Source organism: Hemicordylus capensis, chromosome 2 (genome assembly GCF_027244095.1).
Source record: "Hemicordylus capensis ecotype Gifberg chromosome 2, rHemCap1.1.pri, whole genome shotgun sequence".
In the NCBI taxonomy this organism is placed as follows: domain Eukaryota; kingdom Metazoa; phylum Chordata; class Lepidosauria; order Squamata; family Cordylidae; genus Hemicordylus; species Hemicordylus capensis.
The window spans coordinates 274,180,034-274,206,886 of record NC_069658.1 but is presented as its reverse complement, the minus strand read 5'-3'; the positions used below and the strand labels follow the sequence as shown (position 1 = coordinate 274,206,886).

General features: G+C 40.7%; 1 protein-coding gene across 3 annotated transcripts in view; it reads left to right on the top strand.

The window, feature by feature from the left end:
- The window catches only part of ADAMTS9 (ADAM metallopeptidase with thrombospondin type 1 motif 9), a 232,188-nt gene that overhangs the window by 31,340 nt on the left and 173,995 nt on the right, over positions 1-26,853 (top strand). For 2 of the 3 annotated variants that reach the window (XM_053297778.1, XM_053297777.1), the window contains exons 4-7: positions 12,529-12,818; positions 17,333-17,457; positions 22,875-22,915; positions 23,015-23,120. In XM_053297778.1, the coding sequence (XP_053153753.1) occupies positions 12,529-12,818; positions 17,333-17,457; positions 22,875-22,915; positions 23,015-23,120 (562 nt within the window). Of the gene's footprint in view, positions 1-12,528; positions 12,819-15,398; positions 15,483-17,332; positions 17,458-22,874; positions 22,916-23,014; positions 23,121-26,853 lie in introns of all 3 variants that reach the window. The other variant, XM_053297776.1, reaches the window with a different exon arrangement.

Below are 26,853 nucleotides of genomic sequence, written 5' to 3'. Positions count from 1 at the left end.
AGAGAAGCTCAAGTATGTAGTACACCACTCTGGGCTCCTTGGAGGAAGAGCGGGATATAAATGTAATCATCATCATCATCATCATTATCATCATAAACATCATCAAAAATAATAACAACAACAACAGATGAAACAGTGGACCACCTAATCAGCTGTTGTAAAAAGATCACACAGACTGACTACAAACAAAGGCATGACAAGGTAGCAGGGATGATACACTGGAACATCTGCAAAAAATACAAGCTTCCTGTAGCCAAAAATTGGTGGGACCATACAATTGAAAAAGTTGAAGAAAATGAAGATGTAAAAATATTATGGGACTTCCGACTACAAACAAAATCATCAAATACAAAGATCTACAAATTGAAATTGAAAGGCTGTGGCAGAAAAAGACCAAAATAATCCCAGTGGTAAGTGGCGCCCTGGGTGCAGTTCCAAAAGACCTTGAAGAGCACCTCAATACCATAGGGGTCACAGAAATCAAATTACAAAAAGCAGCTTTACTGGGAACAGCCTATATTCTGCGATGATATCTATAACAATTGACAATAAAATTCAGCCATCCCAGGTCCTTGGGAAGGACTCGATGTCTGGATAAAACAAACCAGTCAATAACGCCTGTCTGACTGTGGTGATTAATAATCCCTTTCATTCCCTCATTGTCTAATGGTCCAACAGCCTCCCTGGCAGGTTTCCTACTTCTGATGTATTTAAAGAAGTTTTTATTATTCCCCTTGATACTCTTGCTATCTTGCATTTCACTGTCACACTGAACTTTAGTCAATTTTTTGTAATTGTTTTTATCTGCCCTGTTCGACTTTACTCTGCATTGTTAAAAAAACATTTTCTTTGGCTCGGTTTGCAAATAAGGTTTTGAAAAGCTTCTAAACTGTATATCTGAAGTAAAAAGTTATTGATTTGCAAAAGATTACTGTAAGGAGCAGTACAAAATATTTATAAAACTTCATGTAAAAGATAGTCATATGTGATGATGTCTGACCTTGAAGAAGAAATATTTTTCTCAATCATTCCTTCTGTTGTGGCTATTTATAAGAAATTATAGGCAGTGGGACTGTTTTGTTTTACCTTAAAAATCTAGGAGAAAACTTTTAAAAATTTAAATCAATATTAAGGTATAAGTACATAATTTGCTTAATGTCTTGTCAGTAAAGCAATGGAGGGGGCCGAGGGGGGCACCATTGTTGGGCTGTGCTTAGGGCATCAGTTGCCCTTAATTCGGCTCTGCCTGAATGACCTGTTCTCACAGTTGTATGCTAGATCCTTTTCTCCTTTTTGCATGCATCAGAAAAACTGGGGAAGCAAAAGTGTAAATTGCTTAGAATTTTTCCACCCCATAAATACCAAATGTAGGAATCAGCCTTAAGGGAAATAAGAACTTCTCACAGAGGTTCCAAAGAACGGTCACAAAATTACAATTCTCTGGGTGCCTTGTGGGAAACTATTAACAGTTAAATGGGCAACACACCCTAAAGTACATGCCCTGTTGGGTGCAGGAGTTACAGTTCTAGCAACTAAGAATAATCTGCAATCTCAATTTCTGTCAGATTCATTCTCACCAGTCTCACTGATGCTGACACAAGATGTTTTCTTTTGATCCTGGCCTCAGTAGCCAGAACTGCCACTGTGTCTTTTCTGCATGCCTGCCTACTTCCAATAATTTCAATTCACACCTTTCCCCCAGAGCTGGTGAGGAGTTATTTTTCCCAGTTTTTTTCCTCCTAATCATGATTAATGTTTTAAAAAGGAGGAGAAAAATTCTCTCAGAATCCCACAGAGAGGGAATAGGAGCAAACACCTCTCGAGTTTAAATTGCTTCAGTTGGCACGGTAAAGATGCACAGCTTAGCTTTGTGGAAGGCAAGTCCCCTGTTTTTCTGCCTTGGCACCTCCAGAGTTGTGGTGTGCTGTATGGCAAGGCAAAGTCTTTTTGCTGTAGATATATATATCTTCATTTTCAGCCCACAACATGTGTAACTGCCTGAAGGTATATTGGTTAACATTTGATAAGCTTTGTGAAGGCCTGTGAAATAATTAACTTCTTAGTTATTGCATTTAGTCTCAACTAGGCTCATTCAGAGTAGCTATAGAACTCCCCCCCCCCCCGCATCTTTGATAAACCTAAAACTGAACTGGTCTTGCTTTTGTCATCACGTGCTGCATTTAATAGTGCAAAAGGTTTTCTCTTTGGAAGGGTAAGTTAATGTAGAAATGGAAGCAATTAGAATGATGAAGAATAAGTGGTTGTCCTCTTTCAGTGCCTATGTTTTGCAAAACAATACTTGTGGACCCAGGGATTATGTATAATGTAGGGCTGGATAGCCAGGAATTGCTGGGATTCTAGGCCTGCCACCTGGTGTTTGTTTTGAGCATTAGCTGTTCTGGACTCCCAAGTTTTATTAAGAAAGAAGCAGAAAGTCTGTAGCTGAACTGTGCAGTCCTGAACTGTGCAGGCAAAACTCTGCCCAGTTATTAAAAAGCAAGCCTGCCCTGCTTCCTACTGCTCTAACCAATGAGGAACCAACGTTGATGTGTAACTGCACTGCAGGTGCTATCTTGGGGAAGGAAGGAAGGACGATTTCAGTACAACCCTCTTTATATACAGCATTTTTTCTGCTCAGGGACAAAAACAGATAACCACAGCTTAATAAAGAACAACAAACAACGAAACCAAACCGTAGACTAATCATTTGCATAATACAAACATAAATTTATCAAAATGTGCAATATGCATAAAGCTGTTAATTCTTGCTAAACTTCATGTTAGAGGGTAGGATTAAAGGTACATAGATGACTTGAGTAGAAATGCCAAGCTTACATAGGTGGGAAGTTTAGATAGTTTAGTTTGGGAAGTGCTTTGTTTCCAAATTTTGCAAGAGTTCATGTCCTTAAGTCTGAAAACCAGATTTTTCCATGAGTCTTGATACAAGCTGACATATTGTTAACATCTCTATTTCATCATCCACTTTATTACGGCCAATGGCCAAATAGAATAACATCTATATTTTAAGACATCCTTACAAGAAAGGAGCTATATAGCCAACACGCTGCCAAGTCTTCCTTCCTTCCTTCCTTTAACATATTTTTATACCACCCAAAATTCACGTCTCTGGGCGGTTTACAACAAAGCATATGTTAAATATGCTTTCCATTGACATTTCTAATTGGCCTGCACTGCATATTGGCAATGTCTTATTATAGGTTGACAATTTTTACTATGTTATTAAACAATGTTTTATTACACCATAACATTGGTAGATTTTAGTTATATTATGTAGCAATTTCTTCCATATACTTCTTGTTGTTGCTGCTCACATAACAGTCACCTCTATTAGCATGCAGGATATTGTGTAATATCAGAAGTGACATTTATTTATTTGATTATTAAACCAGTTAATAAAACAATTAACAACAATTAAAACAAAATGATTAAAACAGTTAACTAACTCTCTCCCTCTCCCTCTCTGTCATGTCTCCCTCTCTGGGCCAGTCACTTCTCTTTCAGCCTCACCTACTTCACAGGGTTGTTGTGAGGAGAAACTTAAGTATGTAGTACACCGCTCTGGGCTTCTTGGAGGAAGAGCGGGATATCAAATTTAAATAAATAATGATGATGATGATAACAACAACTTAAACCTGAAGAAACAGGTGTGTTTTGATTAGGGCTTTCTTAAAGGAAGCCAGAGATGGGGAAGTTCTTGTTCTGTCATGGAGCACATTCCAAAGTCCCAGAACAGCCACAGAGAAGGCTTGGTTCCATGTCACCACCCGACAAGCCAGTGGCAACTGCATTTGAAGCTCTCTGGAGGATCTCAGTGGGCAGCAGGGCTCATAGAGAAGAAGGTGTTCTCATAAATATCCTGGTCCTAAGCTGTTTAGGGCTTTATAGATTATAAGCAGCACTTTGCATCCACCCAGAAAAATATTTGAAGCCAGTTCTTTTAGAATAGGAGTAATGTGGTCTGTTCTGATTGCTCCAAAGACCAACCTGGCTGCCACATTCTGCACCAATTGTAGTTTCCCAGCTACATACAAAAGCAGCCTAACATAGAACACATTGCAGTAGTCAAGCCCGGAAGTTACCAGCAAGCCCAGAAGTTACCAGCATATGTACCCCTGTTTTAAGGTAATTTATCTCAAGAAATGGATATAATTGATGTATCAGTCAAAGCTGATAAAACGCACCCCTGGCCACTGCCTCAAACTGAGATGCCAGGGAGAGATTTGGGTCCAGGAGTAGTCCCAAACAATATACTGGTTCCTTCTCAAGGAGTGCAACCCCATCCAGGACTGGCAGATCTAAATCATCTCTGATCCTACACAATAAGTAGGTCCATCTTACATGGTATTCAGGCTCAGTTTCCTTTTGTCACCATCAGTTTTAGCATTATATTGTCTCTCAGGTTTCTGTGGTACCGCGTAATAAAAACCACTAGGGAAAAATGATGTATAGTTCGAGCACTGCCATTTTATTCTCAAAGACTGGTATAAATCCTATGTAATAGATTTTGCTTTCACGGTTAGGTCTTATAGCCTGTTCTAAGGTAGAAATTCTTGACCGTGTCCCAGTTGATAGATTTGAACTGTAAGCTTTATGTGTGTTAAATCTGAACATTAGTTGAAAGTGTGTGCTGCAATTAGTGTGGGAACAGTGTGGACACAAGCAAAGTGATTGGTTTTAGTACTAGAATTGTATCAGTGATTTATTTCTGGGACTAATGCTGAAAATATTTTGTAAAGGCAAGTGATCCCTGTGAGTTGGTAGACAGCAACTAGGAGCCACAGTCCAAAATAGCCTGCTAGAAAGCACAAGCAGAATTAGATGTTGCTCTAGCCACAGAGTGCCATGTTCTTAAAACCAATATGTGGAAGCAATTCAAAAGTGGTGATGGATGCACATCTTTTACAAAGTAGCAATGTGTGAGTGCCGCCCCCCCTCGTCCAACTTGCTGTGGAAACTATTTGGGCTTTTCAAGCATTCCCATCCAGTTGTTCTTGCAGCCTCATCTTCCCTGCAAGTTCTCCTGCTGCAAAGCCTCTACACCACCACCACCACCACCACCACAACAACCGGATCCAATACAGTCTTCACAGAAAAATTGTCAGGAGAGCTCACACACACACACCATACCTGTTGGGAACAGGTTGGATTGGACACAACATTTTTCCAACCCTTCTGTTGGACCCTTCGCCTCTTTCCATCCTCCTCACTTACCCTACTCTTTCGCTGACTCCCTGTTCCCCTTCCTTACCTGGAACTGAAGATGGCAGTATGATGTCCTCTTCTGGAGGCTGGAGCCGGTCTCCTGGCTATGTAGCCCTTGCCACAGCTTCTCTTTCTAAAAGCATAATTTTTAAGGGCCTTAGGGCCCCAACTGGTATAGTGCATTGTGGGAATTGTAGTTCTTTTAATGGGTGCAGCCATGGCATATTTATTTTAAATCTTAGTTCATATGCTGCTTATCCTAGATAAGAGAAGGAGCTATGGAGGACATTAAAAAACTCAGCCCTAAACATTGGGGAATTGTATTCATCAATTCTCTGCCATCTGAAATTTCATCAGGTGTCATCAATTTGAAGTATGTCTTCACATCAATAAGGGATAGAAACTTGTTTTTACAAAAGAAATTTTTTAAAAATTGCTTTTACAAAAGAACTCTTTTCCAGGGGTCATCCCTTGAATCTGAAGGTTGGGAAATTTAGGACTGACAAGCGGAAGTAGTTTTTCACACAGCGCATAATTAATCTATGGAATTCTTTGCCATGGGATGTGCTGATGGCCACCAGCTTGGATGGCTTTAAAAGGGGCTTAGACAGATTCATGTTGGATAGGTCTATCAATGGTTACTAGACTGGTGGCTGTGGGCCATCTCCAGTCCAGAGGCACAGTGCCTCTGAGTACCAGTTGCAAGGGAGCAACAGCAGGAGAGAGGGCATGCACATACCTCTTTCCTGTGGGATCCGCCGAAGGCATCTGGTGGGCCACTGTGTGAAAAAGGATGCTGGACTAGATGGGCCTTATGCTTGATCCAGCAGAGCTGTTCTTAATTCTATTTATTTATTTATTTATTTATTTACACGGACAGGTGTTATTGACTGGTTTGTTTTATCCAAACCGAGTCCTTCCCAAGAAACTGGGATGGATGAATCTTATTATCAATGTTGTTGCTGCTGTTATAGATATTGTCGCAGAATATAGGCTGTCCCCAGTAAAGTTGCTTTTTGTAATTGGCTGATGGTGATTTCTGTGGCCCCTATGGTGTTGAGGTGCTCTTCAAGGTCTTTTAGAATTGCACCTAGGGAGCCAATGACCACTGGGATTATTTTGGTCTTTTTCTGCCACAGCCTTTCAGTTTCAATTTGTAGATCTTTGTATTTGGTGATTTTTTCTATTTCTTTTTCTTCTATTCTGCTATCCCCTGGTATTGCTATGTCGATTATTTTAACTTGTTTTTCTTTCTTCTCGACTACAGTTATATCTGGTGTATTGTGTGGCAGATGTTAGTCTGCTTGTAGTTGGAAGTCCCATAATATTTTTGCATCTTTGTTTTCTACAACTTTTTCAATTTTATGTTCCCACCAATTTTTGGCTACAGGTAGCTTGTATTTTTTGCAGATGTTCCAGTGTATCATCCCTACTACCTTGTCATGCCTTTGTTTGTAGTCAGTCTGTGCAATCTTTTTACAACAGCTGATTAAGTGGTCCACGGTTTCATCTGCTTCTTTACAAAGGCGGCACTTGCTGTTTGTGGTGGATTTTTATACTTTTGCTCTTATTGCATTTGTTCTTAGTGCCTGTTCTTGTGCAGCCAGTATTAAACCCTCTGTTTCTTTCTTCAAGTTGCCATTCTTAAGCCATTGCCTGGTCTTGGTGATGTCTGATTTTCCACTTATATTGTGCAAATATTGACCATGCAGGGGCTTATTTTTCCATTTTCCTGCTCTGGTCTTGACTTGTTCTTTCTTGTAGGCCTGCTTTGTTTCATTGTTGTTGAATAGTTTCTCGTTATTGACCATTTTGAGTGCATCTTCTTCACTGTCCTTTATATATTCTTCAAGGCTTCTTGCAGCATTCTTCTTCCACCTGAGCTGTGAGGGAGGTATAGCCTATCTACATCACTGCAGGTGTGCAGAGCATGATTGATGGTCATGATTTTCCTGGTCTTACGATCTAGCATCTCTAGCTCTGCCTGGGTCCAATCTATTATTCCTGCAGTGTATATGATAACAGGTATAGCCCAGGTGTTTATGGTGTGTATGGTGTTCCCGCCATTGAGTTTGGTCTTGAGGATTTTTCTAAATCTCCTGATGCATTCACTTCGAATTTTTCTTTTAACTTCAGCATGTGCAATGTTATCAACCTGGAGAATGCCCAAGTATTTGTAATATTCTTTCTCTTCCAGGTTCTTGATGTTGCTTCCATTGGGCAGTTCTATTCCTTCTGTTTTTGTTATTTTCCCTCTGTTCATTATTAATGCAGCACACTTGTCTAGTCCAAACTCCATTGCTATATCGCTACTGAATATACGGACAGTGTTTAGCAGTGATTCCATTTCTGACTGGAACTATGGTTTATTTTACTTGATGTTTTAGATGTTTGGTATCCGAGGCCTGTTTTGTTTAGTATTTTTGAAAGTGGAGTCATGGCGATTACAAACAACAGAGGGGATAGTGAGTCCCCTTGGAAAATACCTCTTCTAATGCTAACCTGTCCAAGTGTCTCGCCATTGATCGTTAACTGTGTACTCCACATGCTCATGGCTTTTTAAAATAAATATCTGAATGTTTTTGCTGACACCAGTTGTTTCTAAACATTTTAGTATCCATGTGTGAGGCAATGAGTTGAAGGCTTTCTTGTAGTCAATCCATGCAACACTTAGATTTGTTTTTCTTCTCTTACAGTTTTCTAAAATCATTTTGTCAATCAGCAGCTGGTCTTTTGTGCCTCTGGTCTTTGGACAATTTCCTTTCTGTTCAACTGGAATCTGTTTGTTAGTTAATAAGTGTTGCATCACTTCATCTGCTATTATTCCAGTTAATAATTTGAACATGGTTGGCAGGCAGGTTATCGGTCTAGAATTACTTGGAACGGCACCTTTTGCTGGGTCTTTCATTATGAGATGAGTTTTCCCAGTTGTTAGCCATTGCTCAATATCACCTCCTTGCAAAATGTGATTGAACTGTTTTGATAGTTGTTTATGAAGGCTTGTTAGGTGTTTAAGCCAAAAGCCATGCAGTTCATTGTCGCCTGGCGCAGTGCAATTTTTAATTTTCTTTGCTCTTTCACTTATTAATTCTGGTGTTGTTATTAGATCTTGCGTTTGTTGGTTACATTTTTTGACCTCTTTCATCCAGCCTGCTTTTTTATTATAATCTATTGGATTGTCCCATAATTTCCCCCAGAATTGCACTGTTTCTTCTTTATTTTGTGTTTCTACGTTTCTTGCAGTTTCTCTTTCTGTGCTTTGGTAGAAACGTCTCTGATTCAACTGGAATTGGAGATTCTGCCTGTGTTGTATAATTCTGGCTTCATATCTGCTAATCTTCTTTGACACTGCTGTTATTTGCTTGCTTTATTATTTCCAGGACTTCTCTAATTTTCCTTGAATCTAGGTGGTATTTTTGGAGCAGATATTGTTTGGTGTTTTCATTCTTCAACTTCTTGTCTTTCATATCTTTCAATTTACTAGCATCTGATCTAAGCCTGGAGATTTTATTTTCTAATCTAATCTTCCATTTAGGTGATGTACTACTTTCTTTTTTGACAGGTCCATTGATCTTATATCCGAGCTCTTGTGTTGTTATTGTTGCTGCACTGTACATTAGTTGGTTTGTTTTTTGCAAATTATTGGTTGTTATTTCTGCAAGTGCAGCACTGACATCTTTTAATGCCTGAGCAAGTTGTTTTTTGGCAACTGTTTTTAGAGCTGGAAGTCGAACCCTGGTGGTTGTTTGATTCATGTGCTCAGTTATTTTTTGCTTTAATTCTTGTTGCTTTTCTGTTAAACGGCATTCGGGTTTTTGAGGTGAAGGCAAAAGAGAGGTTGCCTGGTTTTGATTTTGAAACAGTTCAGCAACAATGGCATCCTCTATTTCCAACACCTCCTCCACCTGCGCCTGAGCAACTGCTTCAGTTGGTGGTAATTCTTCTTCCATATCTTGAGCCTGTGTTGCTCTTTGCAGTTCTTCCAGCTCAACTCCTGTGAATACTTTATTTCTTATTATGAATCTTCTCTGGTCTGCTAGCCTTTGTTCTGTTATTTCTGTATCTGGATGCTTCTCTTTCCAAATTTGGTACATTCTTTTTAAATAACCTCTTCTAGTTGGACTAGACTTGTAATAGCAGATCATTATTTCCTTGTTGGCGTTTCTCGTATATTTTTTCCGGTTAAGCGACGTTTCTTCTAGTAACCTTGCATTCTTCAGCCCTGGTTGCTCAACTGAAGATCCTGAGTTCTGTTGCCCACCTGCCACCAGATGTCCAGGAACTCCAGCACCTGGCGCGGTCCTTGTTGACCCGGGCGATGACTGATCCGGTATAGATTTATTAAAGTTACGTCTCACCATATTGTTGATGGGAGAGGCACTCTTCATCTGGCTCCTCTGGTGAGACCTGTGCAGTATGGTTGGACCTCTGGCATAGCTCTCACCTTCCTCAGAGCATGCAAGCCCCACAACCACGCCAACGTACTGCCTCACTGGGGGATTATTATTATTACTATTATTACTATTTATTTGATTTCTATACCGCCCTTCCAAAAATGGCTCTGGGCAGTTTACACAGAGAAATAATGCAAGCTGAGATTCCAGAAACCGAATTCTGAACCCAGTTTTCTCATTCTGTACTTTTACTATACTTGTAGAAAATCATAACATTACACATAGCCATATTTTATAGGAGGCAGGGAACCACGATTGCAAACCTAATGCACTGCACAAGCAGCTGTCAGGATAAAATGGACAGGGAAAGAATCATGTGCATTGCCCTGTGGTTGTTGGAGGAAGGGTGGGAATAGAACAGATACTTTATTTCGGTCATAGACCAATGGGGAAGGGTGGGATAAAAAGGTAATATAAAAATGCAAAAGATGAAAGAGCATATTCATAGCATTCAGTAGCTTACAGTAGAAAAGCTTCTGCAGTGTCATGGTATTCATGTGTTACAGCACAGCTGTGGGACCTCCAAAGTGTTCTGCTTCAAGCATGAGCCAGGATAAGGCATCTGTTGCTGAAGAACTGGATGTTTCTTCAGCAACAGTTTACTTCAGACTGAGACTTTAGATCAATCGGAACCAAGACTCCTGTACTAGGCTGTTTCCCTGTTCTTGAGGAGTTTTTAGGCTTAAAGAGGCAGGGACCTATTCCATAAGTGTAGGCTCCTATGATGGGGGGTTGTCTCTGCTGCAGAGGGTTGAAGCTCAGGGAAATATTCAGACTCAGATGCCAAAGGCCTACAAAGGCCAAAGGCCTACATCTACAAAGATGTAGCTGAGGCAGCAACTCTCTGAGACCCACTCTGCTGCTTTGTCTCCAGACTCGGAGAACAAGGGCAACAGGCAGTCCTCAGGAAGTGGCCAAGGCACTGGCTTCAAGGGCTCTTGGGCCTACTCTGCTTTTTCATCCCCAAATTCAGAGAAGGATTGAACCCTCTGAATGTGACTGAGGCCGAGGTTCCACTGGAGTATAGGTCCCACTATGCTGCCTTATCATTTAAATTATTTATATATTTATTTAAAATCACCAGATACCATTACCATACATTTATTAAAACCATGATTAAAAATAGAAAAAAGAAGAGAATCAAGCCCAAACCTGTGACTACAAAACATTAGACACATAACACTCTACAACATCGATTTCATTCTTAAACCAATACATCTTTCGAAACATGGATGAATTGGGTTGTCCCCTCCTTACCATAATTTTTATAATTCAAAAATAAAAAGAGATCCTGCCAAATCATAATAAAAGATTGAGATGGGATTATACCTTTTCAGATATTTAAGGAATAAGCCAGTTTTTCGGCTGTTGCAATATACCAGAGTTTGTTATACCATTCTTCTAGGGACAACACTCCCTCTTTCCAATGTTTGGCTATGATCAGTCTAGCTCCTATCAACATAAAGGACAGTAAATCCTTAGGTTTTAGTGTCTCTAGTTCTCCTGAAAAAATATGTAACAATACCAAGAGGGATTCTGGCCAAATCTGTTGGTCAGTTATTTTTGCCATCTCTATAAAAACCAATTTCCAGGAATTTCTAAATCTTGGACAAGTCCACCATAGGTGGTAATACATTCCCTTCTCCTTACAGTCATTGTTCCAGCATTTAGCAGGTGTGTTTTTGGCAATATGCACCTATCTCACCAGAGTCATATACCATCTATGGACAATTTTCATATAATTTTCCTTAATTTGAGTGAATATAAAGATTTACTAGTCCAGATTTTTCCCCATTCTTCATCATGAAAAGTTCTTGACAAGTCAGTCTTCCAGACAAGTTTTAATCTGGTCAATGGTTGTAATTCATGTTTTAACTAGAGCTTAGATATTAATCCTTTTATTTCATAGCTGTTTTCTATCATCAACTTGTCAAAATAGGTAAAATCTCTACCAGCCATAGATAACACCTGGGGTGAAGATAGAAATGACTTCAGTTGTTTCAACTGAATCATGATCAACTGTGTTCCATAAAAAGTATTATTTGATCAAGTGTTTTAAGTTTACCTTTATGGTATACATCTCTCAACCTCACTTAGTCTAAGGTCTTTTTAGTCTACCAATTATTTCTATAATTTTGGGATGGAATGTTACTGGGGTAAATGGGGAATTAAGAGATGATAAACAGAATAATCATTTCCTCCAAATCATTAAAGTAACTTTAAAAAAGTATTAGAAATATTTTTGACCATTCTTTTAAAAAGATCTCTATGGGGGAATATACCTGTCGTAATCACTGTCACTTACAAATTCAAGGTCATACCATGTTTTACGTTCTGAAATAACCATGAAACATACAATATTTCTCATTTGTGATGCTGCATAGTAGATCTTAATATTGGGGACACTCCATCCTTCATTTTTGGTTTTAGTATATAAGACGTTTGAAAGTCTGGATCTATTCTTTCCATTTATAAATGTTAAAAGTAATTTCTGCCATTTATTAATTGTAGAGTGTGATAGATAAGTAAGAACTGTGCTGCCTCATCCTCAGAGCTCTCCTCATCTGCCCCTAACCTGGGTGCCTGCAAAATCAGGTTCATGACACAAAGTAGATATGGAGCTTCCCAGTCTAGTAGAGTTTTCCCCTCAACTTTAGTAGAAGAGACAGTTTTGTGTCGGCAAAGCAAATGCATGTGGAACTGCTCCCACTTCTTACGCGAGTGGAGAACCTTACTTGCACACGGATTCCATGTGAAGCCTGATACATGCAGGGCTGCAGATTGGGCACACTGTCTTAAATAAGTATTTTTCAATGCTTGATGTCCTCTTCTTTCCTTTTCAAAACTACAGGGCATGCAAAAAACCACAGAAAATCCAAGAGGAAAAGCAGGACAAGCCAGTGGCACCTATCTAGCATATTATCTGATGTCGAGGCACTGAAACATAGCATAGCTTCAGAACAATTTCCTGAATTAAATAAAAACAAGACTGTCAACATAAGGGGGAAAAACACCCGCAGAAGAACCAAACGATTTCTCTCCTATCCACGATATGTGGAGGTTATGGTGGTGGCAGACAGCCGAATGGTTGCTTACCATGGAACAAATCTACAACACTATATTTTGACATTAATGTCAATAGTAAGTATTAAAATTAAAAGCTGACATGGTACTCACTGGGGGTAGATTTTACGTCTTAAATTATTGATCTTTTGTGTTTTTAGTATAGCTTCATTCTTACACATTAGATAAACATTACAATTATTTTCACCTAATAGCTTTAGCTATTTATTCAGAGAAACACATATTAATTTGTGGACATGCAAAATAAGAAGGCAGATGCCAATCAAATCTATGCAGTTGAATACTTATCATCTACATATGTTTTTTAGCTTACCATTTTATTATTTTCTTAGGCAATGTTATGATATATCACAATATTAAATTCTATATTAACACGCACATAATTTTGCTTTATAGGTGGGTGAAGGTTATTGTGTATTTTCTGCCTTCTCTTTCAGCTCAGTGCTGCTTATTAAGATACTTTTTCCTTGCTTCAGCTCACTTCAGCCTTGACTTTACTTCTCGGTTGTGAGATGTGGTGAACAGGGTTTTCACCTCATCAGCACAGAGGATTCCTACACTATGGATGCTGCACTTCCTGGTCATCACTTCTGAATGACTGCTGGGGAAAAGAGTCATGGATGTGGTGGGGCTTGGGAAAGGGAGATACTGTCAACCAGTTGTCTTGGTGGAGTGTTGATGCTATTTACTCTGTGTTTGTCTGTTGTTGGGAGCAGCAATGTTGTAAACAGTTTCACCATGTGTTGTCTGCTAGACATGCCAAAATTTCCTTCTCCGTACCTCAAACAATTTAATTCCTTGAATTGTTGATCATTTCGCTCATTGGTGTTTCTGCATCTTAGCTCTTCTTGCCCTCAAATATGATAGCTATAGAAACTTCTTGAAGAACAAAATGAAATAAGGGGTAGTCAGTACTGGCTGGTGAGCACCGCTCCGGGGCAGGGACGAGCGGCAGTGAGAGCGGGAAAATTCCATGGGCAGGCCAGGCTGCCCTACCCCAACTGCTCAGGCCTCTTGCAGAGGCAGGCTGCTGAGAAACTCCTTAAAATAGCATGTGGGCATGTCAGAATGAATCTGACATGAATTGTATTGGTAAAAATTTCCAACATTTCCGATCTAACATTGAGTTTCCGATATCAGATCAGAAATGTCTGAATTGATGTTGTAAAGTTGGAATTCATGTTGGAAGTCATGTCAGAGGTACGAAAGGTGGAAAATGGCATTCTTGAAAAAACCCAGATTTCCCCCCATAGAGGTCAATGGGGAAATAGGAAAAAATCACTAAAAATTATTGGCTGGGCCTAGGGCCTTGAAACTGGCCACACCTGTGGGGCAGGATTGCAGGAACCCCTGTGGTGAATTTAAAGTGAATTGTTCAATCCTCTGATTTTTAATGAATTTATGGGGGGGGGGAATTAAATAGCTAAAATTGGTGAAATCTGGTTTGTTTCAAGCCAGGAAACTGCTGGAACTGAAGCCCCTCCTTGGACCATCATTCCTGTGATTTTATATTATTATTTTTCTATTCTATGCCAGAACAGACAGGCAACAGAAGAGAAAGTGGAGCACTTAACACCTTTTACTCCCTTAATGGCTAAATGGGAGAGTGAGACACACAATCTTTCTTACCACAGAATCATAGACATTCAAAGCACTTTCTCTTTCTGCTGTCTGTTCCAGAATAAGGAAGAAAAAAATAATATAAAATCGCAGAAATTTCCTATCTCCCTAGAATTAAAACCACAGGTTTCCTGCCAACCGGGACTATATCATGGAACCAACTTCAAAGCTCGTAAGTACAGCCATTAAAAATGAGAATGGTTGGGCAGGAAATGGGATGGGGTTGCACCCTTTATCTGAAATCAAAGGGCAGATTCCCTCACATGGGGGTGGAATGATGGTCCTAGGAAGGGCTTCAGATCCAGAACCTTTTTGTTCAGCCTTGAAACAAGCCCCTTTTTGCTATATTTAAAAAAATTCAAAAAATCCTTTTAAAATTACAGGAGTGACCCATTGCCTTGGAAGGGGGAAAAAACCCCAGAGTCCTGCCAATCTGGACTGCATGTGTGACAGATTTCATAACTGTATGCCCAGCCATTCTGGAGATATAAAGTGGGGAGAGGCAAGCTATTACCCCTTTTCATGAAGACAAAGGGTGGATTCCTTCACATGGGGGTGGAATGATGATCTAAGGAGGGGCTTCAGTATCATACATTTTTTACTAGGGGGCAAATAACCCAATTCCTACATTGTCAAAATTGGGTCAGATTTGAACTAGATCAAATTTTTTCAGACATGCACAGGTCTGTAATTCATATCCATTAGAACAGGGGTTTCCAAGCTGTAGTATCCAGATGTTGCTGAAATACAAGTACCATCATCTCCAGCCATGATAAATTGTAGCTGGGGATGATGGGAGTTGTAGTTCATCAACATTTGGAGTACCCGTGGTTGAAAACTCCTGCGTTAGACACTAGAGTGATTGGCAATCTGCCTCTCATCCATCATTAAGAACTGATGCTCTACAGTAGACTCTCTCCAGCAACCTTTTACACTGGAGAAGAGAAAAACTATCCTAATTCTTTGCTTACTTTTATATTACAAACATCAACTTTTCATAATTTATCTTTTGTGCAGGTAGCTTCTATATATAAAGACCCAAGTATTGGAAATTTAATTAATATTGTTATTGTGAAATTAGCTGTCATACATAATGAACAGGTAATTACTTTTCTTTGTCCCTTTCTCTATTCTTAATGTATCTCTAGCAAATAACAATGTGATTTATTGTTGCTATAGTTGTTGTTATGCCAACAGTTAGGTGCTTTACATTGGAAAGCCCAAAGTCTCAACAAGATTGTATTCCTGCATTGACTTAATAAGGCAGAGAGTACTATTTAAGCCTGTGTCAATTACAGTGGGCCACAAATTTTGGCTGGTTTTGGTAGCCAGCCAAATTTTATACTTGCCATAACCCTATCTCAAAGAGGGGGAGAGTGACTTCCCCTGTGACATCATGCTGAACTTCCGAGACAATGGCATACATTCTGATTAGTGGTGTGTACACAGAACAAAATTTTGTGCAAGCAGAGGAGAGATCTTTGTGATCTCCTCTACAGTCCTGATACCCCTTCACCAGTATAGCCCTAGGAATTGAGCGTGTTTTGAGGGAACATGGGAGTCAGCAGAGGGAAGAGGAGAATTGGTGAAAATTAGGTGAGCAAAACATTCTGTGCACACAATACTTGTCACTATGTGAGCTAATGCTTCCAAAGTACAGTGTGGACTCCTTTCTCCCCCTTCACAGCTCCCCACCCATGTGATTAGGAAGGGGATATGCCAAGTGTGTGCACATTGGGACCTCCTCCATGGACATCCTAATGCATGACCTTTCTTGCATGGGATGGGGCTGTTTATCCGAATGGTTCCTCTACATGCTCCAAATACTTGTTTATTATTTTTATAATACATACTGTAAGTATAAAGGGATATGCCTGGAGGGCTTTGAGATGTTCGTGGAGGACATCACAATGGGCACACTCCCAATACTTCTGAATTGTGCAAATAGGGACAGGATTGTCTAAACTGACCTAGTGCCGTGATGCACTTCAGAAGTGCTTCCTGAAGCACAGTGCTGCATGAAAGATTCCCCGCCTTCCTTCTGAGCTTAGAACTGGTCTGCTTTCTCCTCCTCCCACTGTTGCTACCTTTGTTGCAGCCTCCTCCCATTTTTCTGTGCCTCCTCTGAGCACCAGTGCATGAGCAAATGCCCTTCCCTTCCCTTCTCAGCACTTGTCATTGTTGAATATGTAAATCACTTCAGCTTCTCCCTCGCACAGCACAGGGAATTGGAATGATGCTTTTTCTCTTCTCCTTTAGATGGATGGTGTTCACTGGGATTGGGTCAGATTGGTTCAAAGAAATAAGCTAAATTACTTGCTAAAAATGGAAGTGACTTGACTTTATTTTCTGAGCCAACCTGAATTGGGGAGTTACCTCCAACCTCGTTCCCCTAAACTGCAGCTGTGGCAATCCAGGCACAGTGAGAGAGAAGGAGGGAGAACCTGTTTCTGTTCATGAGCTCTGGTGGACTTTGGGAAATGTATTTTTGCCAAGGGCTACTAACATTTGGGAGGCAAGCATATGAGCTCTTGAACCTCATTTCTGGGCTCAAGCCCAGCATAGTTCATGGACACTTGTACTCTCCTTCTGAAGGTATTTTTCTATTTAGGAAAGTATTTTGGGAAGATGAAAAATGTTTGTGCTGTGGGGCTACTTTTCTTCTGATTGCTAGCATACTGTTGATATAAAAAAGCCTTTTGCCAGTATTTTCAGTCTTTGCTACTTTACAGATGGCCTTTTTAGATTTTAGTGGCTGACATCCCAACTAAATTACTTGATGAAAGTCCTATTGAAATTAAGGTGTCTTTTAGAATAACTCCTGAATAGTACTAATTAGTAACTTAGTCTGGATGTCAGCCACTATTTTTAATACAATTGTATCTCACTGTAATGGAAATGGAATGGGAAAGATAGGGGTATTAATATACTTTTGCATTTATTTTAACTAGGATGGCCCTTCCATTTCTTATAATGCTCAGACAACATTAAAAAACTTTTGCCAATGGCAGCAGACCCAGAACCACCCTAATGAAGAAAATCCATCCAAACATGACACTGCTGTATTGGTGACAAGGTATGTCATGGATAGAATTTTTTTTTTTTTTTTTTTTTGGTATCACTGAAATAGCCATGTGATTGCCCTGTTAGACATCATTATTGAACTATATGGTAAGGCAAACATCAAAAACCCATTTTATGTATAAAGAAATTTTAAAAACCACTGGTTGTTTGACAAATTGTTACATATTTTTGAATCACCAACTCAAAGAGATGCTGTTTATGGGCTTCTTACAAAAAGCAATGAATTTTCAAGCCGACTTAGACATAGACTCCACAATTATTGCAGAATCTAATGTGGGGGTGTCCAGGAACTCTTCCTGTGTGGTTCAACTGGATCAGTTTCAGGTTGTGACTCCTGAGGATGTGGACAAGCTGCTTGGAATGGTGCAGCCTACCACCTGTCCTCTTGACCCTTGTCTAACATGGCATATAGTATCTGGCAGAGGGGTTGTTATGGCTGAGGGACTTGGTAGTAATTATAAATGCTTCTCTGAGGGAGGGCAGGATGCTGCCTTGATTTAAGCAGGCAATTATTAGACCTCTTCTGAAGAAGCTTGCGTTGGATCCTCAGAGTTAAGCAACGATAGGCCTATCTCCAGCCTTCCATGGTAGGGCAAGGTAATTGAGAGGGTGGTGGCCTTCCAACTCCGACAGTCTTGGAGGAAACTAACCATTTCAAACTGGTTTTTAGGTAGGCTATGGGATGGAGACTACTTTGGTCATGCTGATAGATGATCTCCAACTGGGAACTGACGAAGGGAGTGTGACTCTGCTGATCTTTTTTTGATCTCTTGGTCGACTTTTGATACTATCGATCAGAATTTTCTTCTGGACTATCTGAGAGAGCTGGGATTGGAAGGCACTGCTTTTCAAGTAGAGGCATAACCTCCTTAAATGCCTGCCTGGAGGCAGTGATGGACTGGATAAGGGATAACAAACTGAATCCAAAAAAGAAGGAGGTACTTATTGTGTGGGGTTGGAACCCAAAACAGTTTTGATCTGCCGGTTCTGGATGGGGTCACACTCTCCCAGAAGTTCTTCTGGATCCAAACATCTGTTTGGTATCTCAGGTAGTGGTGTGCACGGAACCGGCTGGTTCGGTTTGGTTCGAGTCTGAATTGGACCCGAAACAGACTGGGCCAGTTCAGTCCAGCACCCCCTCGAACTACCTCCCCGGTCCCGTCCCGTCTGGGGGGAGTTGTGATTTTTTAAAAATTCAATTTTTAAAACTTACACTTATCCCCTCTGGGGGAATTATTTTAAATGTTGGCAGGGGGTCCGTGGAGGTTTCCCCTCCCCCCGCCGGCCTCCCTTATGCCATTCGGCTGCTCGTCGGCCTTTCCCCCTCGGTGTGGTGGCCATTTTGGAGGCTGCCGCACCTGCACAATGGGCATATATGTGGCCTGGTCATCCCTTTTTTGATGGCTTATTTTTAATTTAAAAAATGAAAAAGCAACAATTTGTCCAATCCACTTGAATTTAAATATACATATTCCTCCCACCCTGCCCTACATCTCTGCTCAGTATCAAAGCCATATGCCAAGTCCTTCCAGCTTATCTAGGGGCTGGGGCAGAAAGGCAAAGGGCAGATTCTTTTTTACGAAGGCAACGGGCAGATTTTTCCATATGGGTGTGGAATGATGGTCTTGGGGGGGGGGTGGGCTTCAGTGCCAGACATTTTTGTAATTTTTTTGCCATGAAACAAGCCACTTATAGGACTTTGTTGATTGTTATTTCAAAAATTAAAAAATATATTTAAAACAAAAACATTCCCCAATCTGTTCCAAATTAGATATTCAGAGTAGGGGTGTGCACAAAACTGGCTGGCCTGTTTCAGTTCAAGTCTGAACTGGATTGGGCCAGTTCGGTTTTGCCCTGCTCGAATCTCCCCGGTTTGGTTCAGCTGGGGGGGGGGTACACGAACTCTCCCCCCAATTTTTTAAAAAATATGTTTTTACTTATTCCCTCCAGGGGGGTTCTCTGAGGCCATGGGGGCGGGGTTCCCTTGTAGGTTTACCCTCCCCCTGCTGGCCTCGTCATGCCTTAAATCACCCAGTTCATGCGGTCTTTGGCCCTTTTGGGCCTCTCCCCAACCACAGTGGCCATTTTGGAGGCTATCATGCATGTGCACTGGGCCTCTACATGGCCTGGGTCCTTTCCCCACAAAAATAAAATCATATTATACCTCCATTACTAAGCCTGAGGAGTCCGACTGTTGGCAGGCAAAGGCTGGACTGAGCTGGGCGGGGTGGGGCTGGGCAGGGCTGGGCTGGGCAGAGGGTCTGGACAGAGCTGAGGTGGGCAAGGGCAGCCAGCACTGGCCACTCTGCCTTCTCCCTCCCTCCCTGCAGCAGGCAGCCTACTTGCCAACTGTCACTGGAGAGCTTCAGGCTTCCGCAAGGCCAGCACGAGAGGTGGAGAGAGAAGGAGCTGTAGCAGCTTGCCTGGAGGGAGCCTTTCAATCGCAGGCAACCTGCGCTGCACACACACACAAAATGGTTGGCTCTCATCTGGGCTGCACGGGGAAATATAAATTGCTGGGACTGGGACTGAGAGAGAGAGCAGGGCAGGCTGCAGTGTGCCCAGAGCAGGGCCTGTGCCAGCGTGGAGCTGAGGGCAATCACCCCAGTCACCCCGCCTTAAGGATGGCCATGTTTATAGGTAATCACCAGCATGTTGTATTTTGCCCGGAAACATATCTGCAGCCAGTTCAGTTCTTTTAAAATTGGTGTAATGTGGTCCCTTCAGGTTGTCCCAGAGACCAGTCTGGCTGCCACATTCTGTACCAATTGTAGTTTCTGGACTACATATAATGGCAGCCCCACATAGAGTGCATTACAGTAGTCAAGCCTGGAGGTTACCAGCATATGTACTACTATTTTACTCCTATATTAAAAGAACTACACTGGCTACCAAAGTTTCCAAGCAAAATACAAAGTGCTGGTTAGAACCTATAGAGCCCCTAAATAGCTTAAGCCCGTGGTATTAAGAGAACATCTTTACTATGATCTCTACCACCCATTGAGATAATTTGGAGAGGTCTATCTGCAGTCAGAGGTGCTCTTACCCCTGGTCTTGAGGGCCGAAGTCCAGGGCCTCTATAGCCCCTGAGGGCCCCCAAAACCTCTTTAGTCTTTCCTGGGTTTTGTGGCTGCCCAGCGGAGCATGATGATGCTTAATTTTTTTTTCCAGGGGTAACCCTCCAAAGGCCCTTAGGTCCAGGCTCCAAAATTTCCCTAGGTGCACCTCTATCTGCAGTTGCCACTGTCTGGTGGTTACTCAGGGACGGGTTTTCTCTGTTGCCACCCCAAGACTTTGCAAAGCGCTCCCTGCCAAAATAAGAGCCTACCCATCTTTAATAGCTTTTTAAAAGATGCTTAAGATGCATTTTAACTAGAATTGTAGTTTCAAACTGTTTTAGTGTTTTAATTTATGGCTTAATTTGTTTTATGTGTGTTGTAAACCACCCAGAGATGTGAATTTGGGGTGGTGTGCCAAAATACTAAATAATAAAGAAATAAATTTTAAATGACCACTATCCACAGCAATGCTTCTAACTGAATTTTATTCAGAAAACAATTCACCTCACATTTCAGTATTTTTAAAAAAATATCTTTTGGACAATTCAGGTTCCAAAGATCATCATCTTGTTGATTTTGATGAACTGTTCAAGGTGTTTTCATACACTTGTTTGATGTTTCGGTTCTGGCAGAGTGTGGTCTACCAGATAGTTGAGCATCTGCCAAAGTGCCATGTTCACAGAATCAGGACACACATCTTATGATGACATTTTTTGATGGCGCTTTTTCTTTGCAAGATTATTTGCGCAACATGCTTAAAATAGAACTCCACTATAATAGAGCGTTCTTGAATTGTCCACTTTCTCATGGTTTTGAAACTCAAGCATCTTTACCCGTATAGTGTTGAACTGAGTCCAAAGAGACCCGAGTTCAAATCCCAGTGAAACTCACTGGATGACTCTGAGCCAATCACTGATCTCTCAGTTTAACCTACCTCACAGGCTTGTTGTTTGGAGAAACATAACTATGTGCATCACTCTGGGATCCTTGGAGGAAGAGCAGGATAAAAATGTAATAAATAAATATAAATAAATATAAATAAAATTGATTATAGTTCCACAGTTATGAAAAATAAAATGGATTTATGGCTTTTGCTGCCCCCTGTAAAATGTATGCAAGGCATGCACAACTTTGGTCCTCCAGCTGTTTTTGGACTACAGTTCCCATCAGGCGTCTCGTGTGGGGTGAGGCAAACCTACCACACCCAGGGCGGAGCAGTGGCATTCCTTCCACCCCATTTACTTTATTGAGTCAACTATTGCACATTTTGCTTGTTATGAATGGAAGTTTCTTATTAAGCAACATCCGTTAGCAATAAAAATGTTTTCACCACATCTCAAAAGAAGAGAGGCTTTTGGAGAGGGATTTAAAGCTAACTGCAGAAGTGTTTTTATGAACGCATATGCATTTGTACTACAGCTGTGGATGTAGGCTGTGATATGACACATACAGATCCTTTTCCCATTTTTGCTCTAACAGCTTCCAGTTGCAAATTTTGTTTGAGATGAGTAGTATTACTGTATTGTAATACAGTTTATTAATTTATTATTGCCATGAATTTGGGAGGAAGTGCACATGAAAGTTATAGGGCATGTAGTAGAGATCTACTTGATCATGGCTATAGATTCCAAGTGGAGAAAACTGGGTATGTGTTTGTCCCTGTATTGTCATAAACATATCCAGTACTCTCAACCCATAGTAAAGACATAAGATAACAAAGCTCCAGCTGTTTTTAGTGGGAAGAGTAACAGATCTCTGATCTTTTCAATTCAATGATGCATTATGCTTGCAGCGTTATGAGTTGCCTTAGAATGGTTGGTAAAATGTTACTTACTGCTTCTATGGGTTCAAATCTGACCAGCTGCCTGTGGATGAGAGACATGGCCAGCTAGGTCTAGGATATCATATGACTTGTATTTTACTCCAGAGTGCACAAAAAAAGTGAATGGAAAGGCCCACTTGGTTTCTTAATTTTAAGAGAGACATTGGTTAAGACCAACATTCAGTTGACTTAATGATGTAGGACCTTCTGATTTTGTATTGGAATTTCATTTAGACAATAGCTCATGCCTCGAGTGTGTTATTTGTAATGCTCACATAATACTGAAGAATGTTAAATGATCCTTATAAAATAGTACTTAGAAAATTCAAGTCAGATTTTATTCTTGCTTTTTAATATACTGTTACTTGTCTTGAATATCGGGATTAGGCTGGCTATATAGTGAAATAACTTTTGTTTTTAAAAAAGTGTTAGTATGGAGCAGAGCAGTGTAATTAAATGCCAAATACTTGTGTTTTAAATTGTAACTTGCATGGAAATTAAAAACATCAAGTCTTTTCCCCCTTTCAGACAGGATATTTGCAGAGCTCATGACAAGTGTGATACTCTAGGTAAGCCCTTTCTTATTCTTTAAGAAATGCACTTGACAGAACATTGTACCTTTGTATGGACAGTAAACCTTTGTTGTTGTTCTGCTTTTGATTTTCCAGGTCTTGCTGAATTGGGTACAGTCTGTGATCCGTACCGGAGCTGTTCAATTAGTGAAGATAGTGGACTAAGTACTGCTTTTACAATTGCACATGAACTTGGCCATGTGTATGTTCTATAAAAATATAGATATACTTACAAAAGCAATGGCTATGGAACATATCCATACTTATAGCTTGCATGTTATAGAAGTTGCATACTAAAACAGAATGAGAGTGTGAAACATTTGCGGGTGGGGGACTATGGGTGTTTAAATGAAATGCTTAATACTGTATTGTTTTCTCAGCATTTAAAATTGTGTTTCTCAGCATTTGAAATACTGCTCTATTTGAAAATGCTTTCAAGCTGAGATAGTGTAGAGTGAAATTTTCAGTGCAAGTTACTGCAGGTTACAATTTACTATACTGTCACTGCTTCTCCTTTTACTGAAGGATCACATGGAATCATATGGAACATTGGTCACCTTCAGTGTTCAGTCATTGATTGGACATATTTTTATTACATCTTTGCTCTTCTGGAATTCTGATTGGTTGCAGATATGTGGTCTTTCTCTCTCAAGAATAGACGGTTTAAAACAACTGGTTTTCTACATGGTTAACATTCATCTTAAGTAAGATTACAAGCACCAACAGCATGATAAACTAGCTAGCCAGTAATTTATTTTTTTGTTAATATTTGAAATATTAACCCTTCTGGGACTGTATATTTACATGAATGCCGAGGAATTGCACCATCTGACAATCCCAGTGCTCTGGACAAATTTCCATTCTAGTTTCATTTAACTGAATATGAAACTGCATGGTGATTTTTTTTTTGTTTGGTTATGCTCTGTAAGCACTGTAGATTTTTTTTGTTGGACCATTGGTGGGGTGTTGTAAAATCCAATAATTTCATAGTTTCATAATCTCATGGAGATGATTACTGATATCTTAGTGGCCTAACACCAGAGGAGGCCAATCTTTTTTTTTACAAGAGTTCATATTATCATTCAGTGGTCTCAGCTGCTACTAGCATTCTGTTGCTATACTTAGTCAGAGTAAGGAGGCTGGATGAGGGTAAGACCAAGAGGGGAGGCATTCTGAATCTGAATGAGCAATAATGAGAAAACTCCTCAGAGAAGACAAATATACAATATTATTTTAAAAATGCATTCCAAAAAATGTTGGAATGGGATCTTCTGTCTGGCATGAACAACTACAACACACACACAGAGGCTCAGAACCATTTTTAGTGCTGGATGTGAAAATATTATGGTATGGAAATCCATCCCTGTTTTTCGGTTTCCCTTCTTCAGGCAGCAGACAACAGGTAAATGCAGGTAAATGCAAAACTGCATTTTGCTAGATTGTGCACTGCACTGATGGGAGAGTGGTTTGTTGGAGAAAATCTGCCTGACGTTTGGTAGCTGGGGAAATGGTGGGTGATTGGCTGCTGTCCAGCTCAATCCCAATGTGAGAGGGAGGTTGCAATGGTGTCTCAGTCTGTAGAGCCCATGCTGCTCATTGTAGGGCTTTGGTGTGCTGTGTGAAAGAAGCCACAATGCTCCAAGCTCCTGCTAGGCAGAACCTGGTGAAGTGAGTGTGTGCATTTGTGACTGCAGCTGCAAAACATGGTTGCAGTGCTTCAGCCTGGTTACCGTTTCCTTCTCTCAGTTCATGCTGTCATCCTATTTCAGAGATGACGCACATCATCTTCTTGCTGTGCATTGCTCTGCAGCAAGTTAGCAAAACCCTGTTTGGATGGCTGGATTGATTGCAGCCTCACTTTAGGGGGAGCCTCTGGGTGTGCATGTCATTCTGTTTGTGTGTACTGCTGTTTGCCTGTGTGTGTGTGTGTGTGTGTGTGTGCGCGCGTGCACACACCATATGCACACTTACCAGCCAAGGAAAGATTAGAAGGAAAGTTATAGTGATGTGCTTCCAATCTTCCAATCTGATGTGCTGCTGGAGTGCAGGTATGCTAATTGAAATACGTGTGCTCTCTTCCACTGGTTCTTTGCTACAAGCCCACAGCAGCCCAGGTGGATCAGGACCGCTTGATTCGACTATACAGCATGTGGACCAATACTTTTATTTATCATGAGGTGAGGATAGTTTCAATTTTCATACAGGGGACCTAGAGCCTCTGATTGAGAGAGAGAAAAGGATGCACATTTGCATCTTTTTTCTAGTTCACATATGTAGCTGGGAGTTGTTCAAATGAGATAAAAAGGGAGAAGGAAATATGATGATCATGCTACACCCTCTCTAATTTTCACTGTTGAGCTGGCAACTGATGTTTCTCTCCCCCCCCTCTTAGGTTCCGTCAACTGCCAATTCTTAATTGTGATATAACAATATAAAAATGTCTTAATCTAATGTAAAATTGATGAGGTGTAGTCAGAGCCGATTCACTTGGGTTAGATTGGAGTACTTCCTTATTAAATGCTACTGATTTTCCCTCCTTTAGTTTGATTTCCTAATAGACGTTCCCAGGGATCAAATCTTGCCTACACAAACTTTGTGGAGCTCATTATTAGGAACTACAGGGTTTAGAGGCAGTTCTGAACAGGAAGCTCCTTTTTGCTCTTTTGATTGGTGGAGTGGGGGAGTTTGTTCACTGGAGGCAAACTTAATGGAAATGTAAACTCATCAGCCTTCAAATTTAGGATCACATCAGGTCATTTCCTCTTTTCCACTTCAAATAGCACAGCAGCCTAAGCCGCTCTGTCTCTCTGACATATTTGCAAGTTGTGCTGCAAATCTCATATGAGGTGGGGAGGGGGTTAACATTGATATTGATGCTTGATGGCATTTTTTAAGTGTACCACATTAAAAAGAGGCGTTACGTAAATCATTGGAGTCACGTTTATCCCTGGAGTCTAACTGCATGTAATAGAATGGTACCAGGGATAATGTTGTACTTGGATGACTGAAGCTAAATCCAAGATTTTCCAGAAGGATAGTTCCATATTCTCCCATGGATACAAGCAGGCAGAGGAAGTCTACACAGCTAACCTTCTTCTAGTGCCAACCTGGGTGAAGCAGGAGCTGACTGGTCAATGGCTGGTAGTCAGGGTTGGTGGTAATCAGGTCTGGGAGTCTGGCAATCCCAGCAGGCTGTCAGAACATATAGACAGTCCACGTTTTGTGGGGGCAAGGCTAGGTTTCTTGGAGCTGGGAGTCACAGCATTAATCACTGTTGAACCAGCAGCTTTATTGTACTGCAATGGAGCTTAAATGCAGGCCCACAGATCTCTGCCCTTTCTGAAGTCTCCCAAGCTCAATCTGCAGCACCTGGTCCCAGTTTTACTTCCTCCTCTTGAGGAGACAGCAAGGGCAATCCTGACAGATAGCCATAATGATCTGTTGCAGCAAAACAGAATCCTGAGACACTTCAAAGACTAATAAATGTATAGTGGCATAACCTTTGTGGACAAGAGGTTACTTCATCCAAAGCATGAAGTGTTCCCCTTTTTATTCCAGCATGATGTAGTTTCCAGTGGATGTTGCTGGAATCTCCTCTGTGTCTTTTTGTTGTTTTTGTAGTTTCTGAGCCACCTTCAGGACAGGCAACACTCCCCCCCCACTTTCATTTTCCTGCTATGTAAACCTTTTTGTGAAGTTTTTCTTGAAAAGTAGTATGTTCTTAAGACTACTACTACAACTAATAGTAGTAATAACTAATAGTAGTACTACTAATAGTATTAGTAGTAGTCACTAATGGTAGACACTAATAGTAATCACTAATAGTAGTCACTAATAACCAGAAGAACTGTGGAATGAAATCAAAGAATATGTTAAGGACGAATGTGAAAAGAGACTGCCAAAGACCAAGAATCAGAAGAAAGCAAAATGGATGA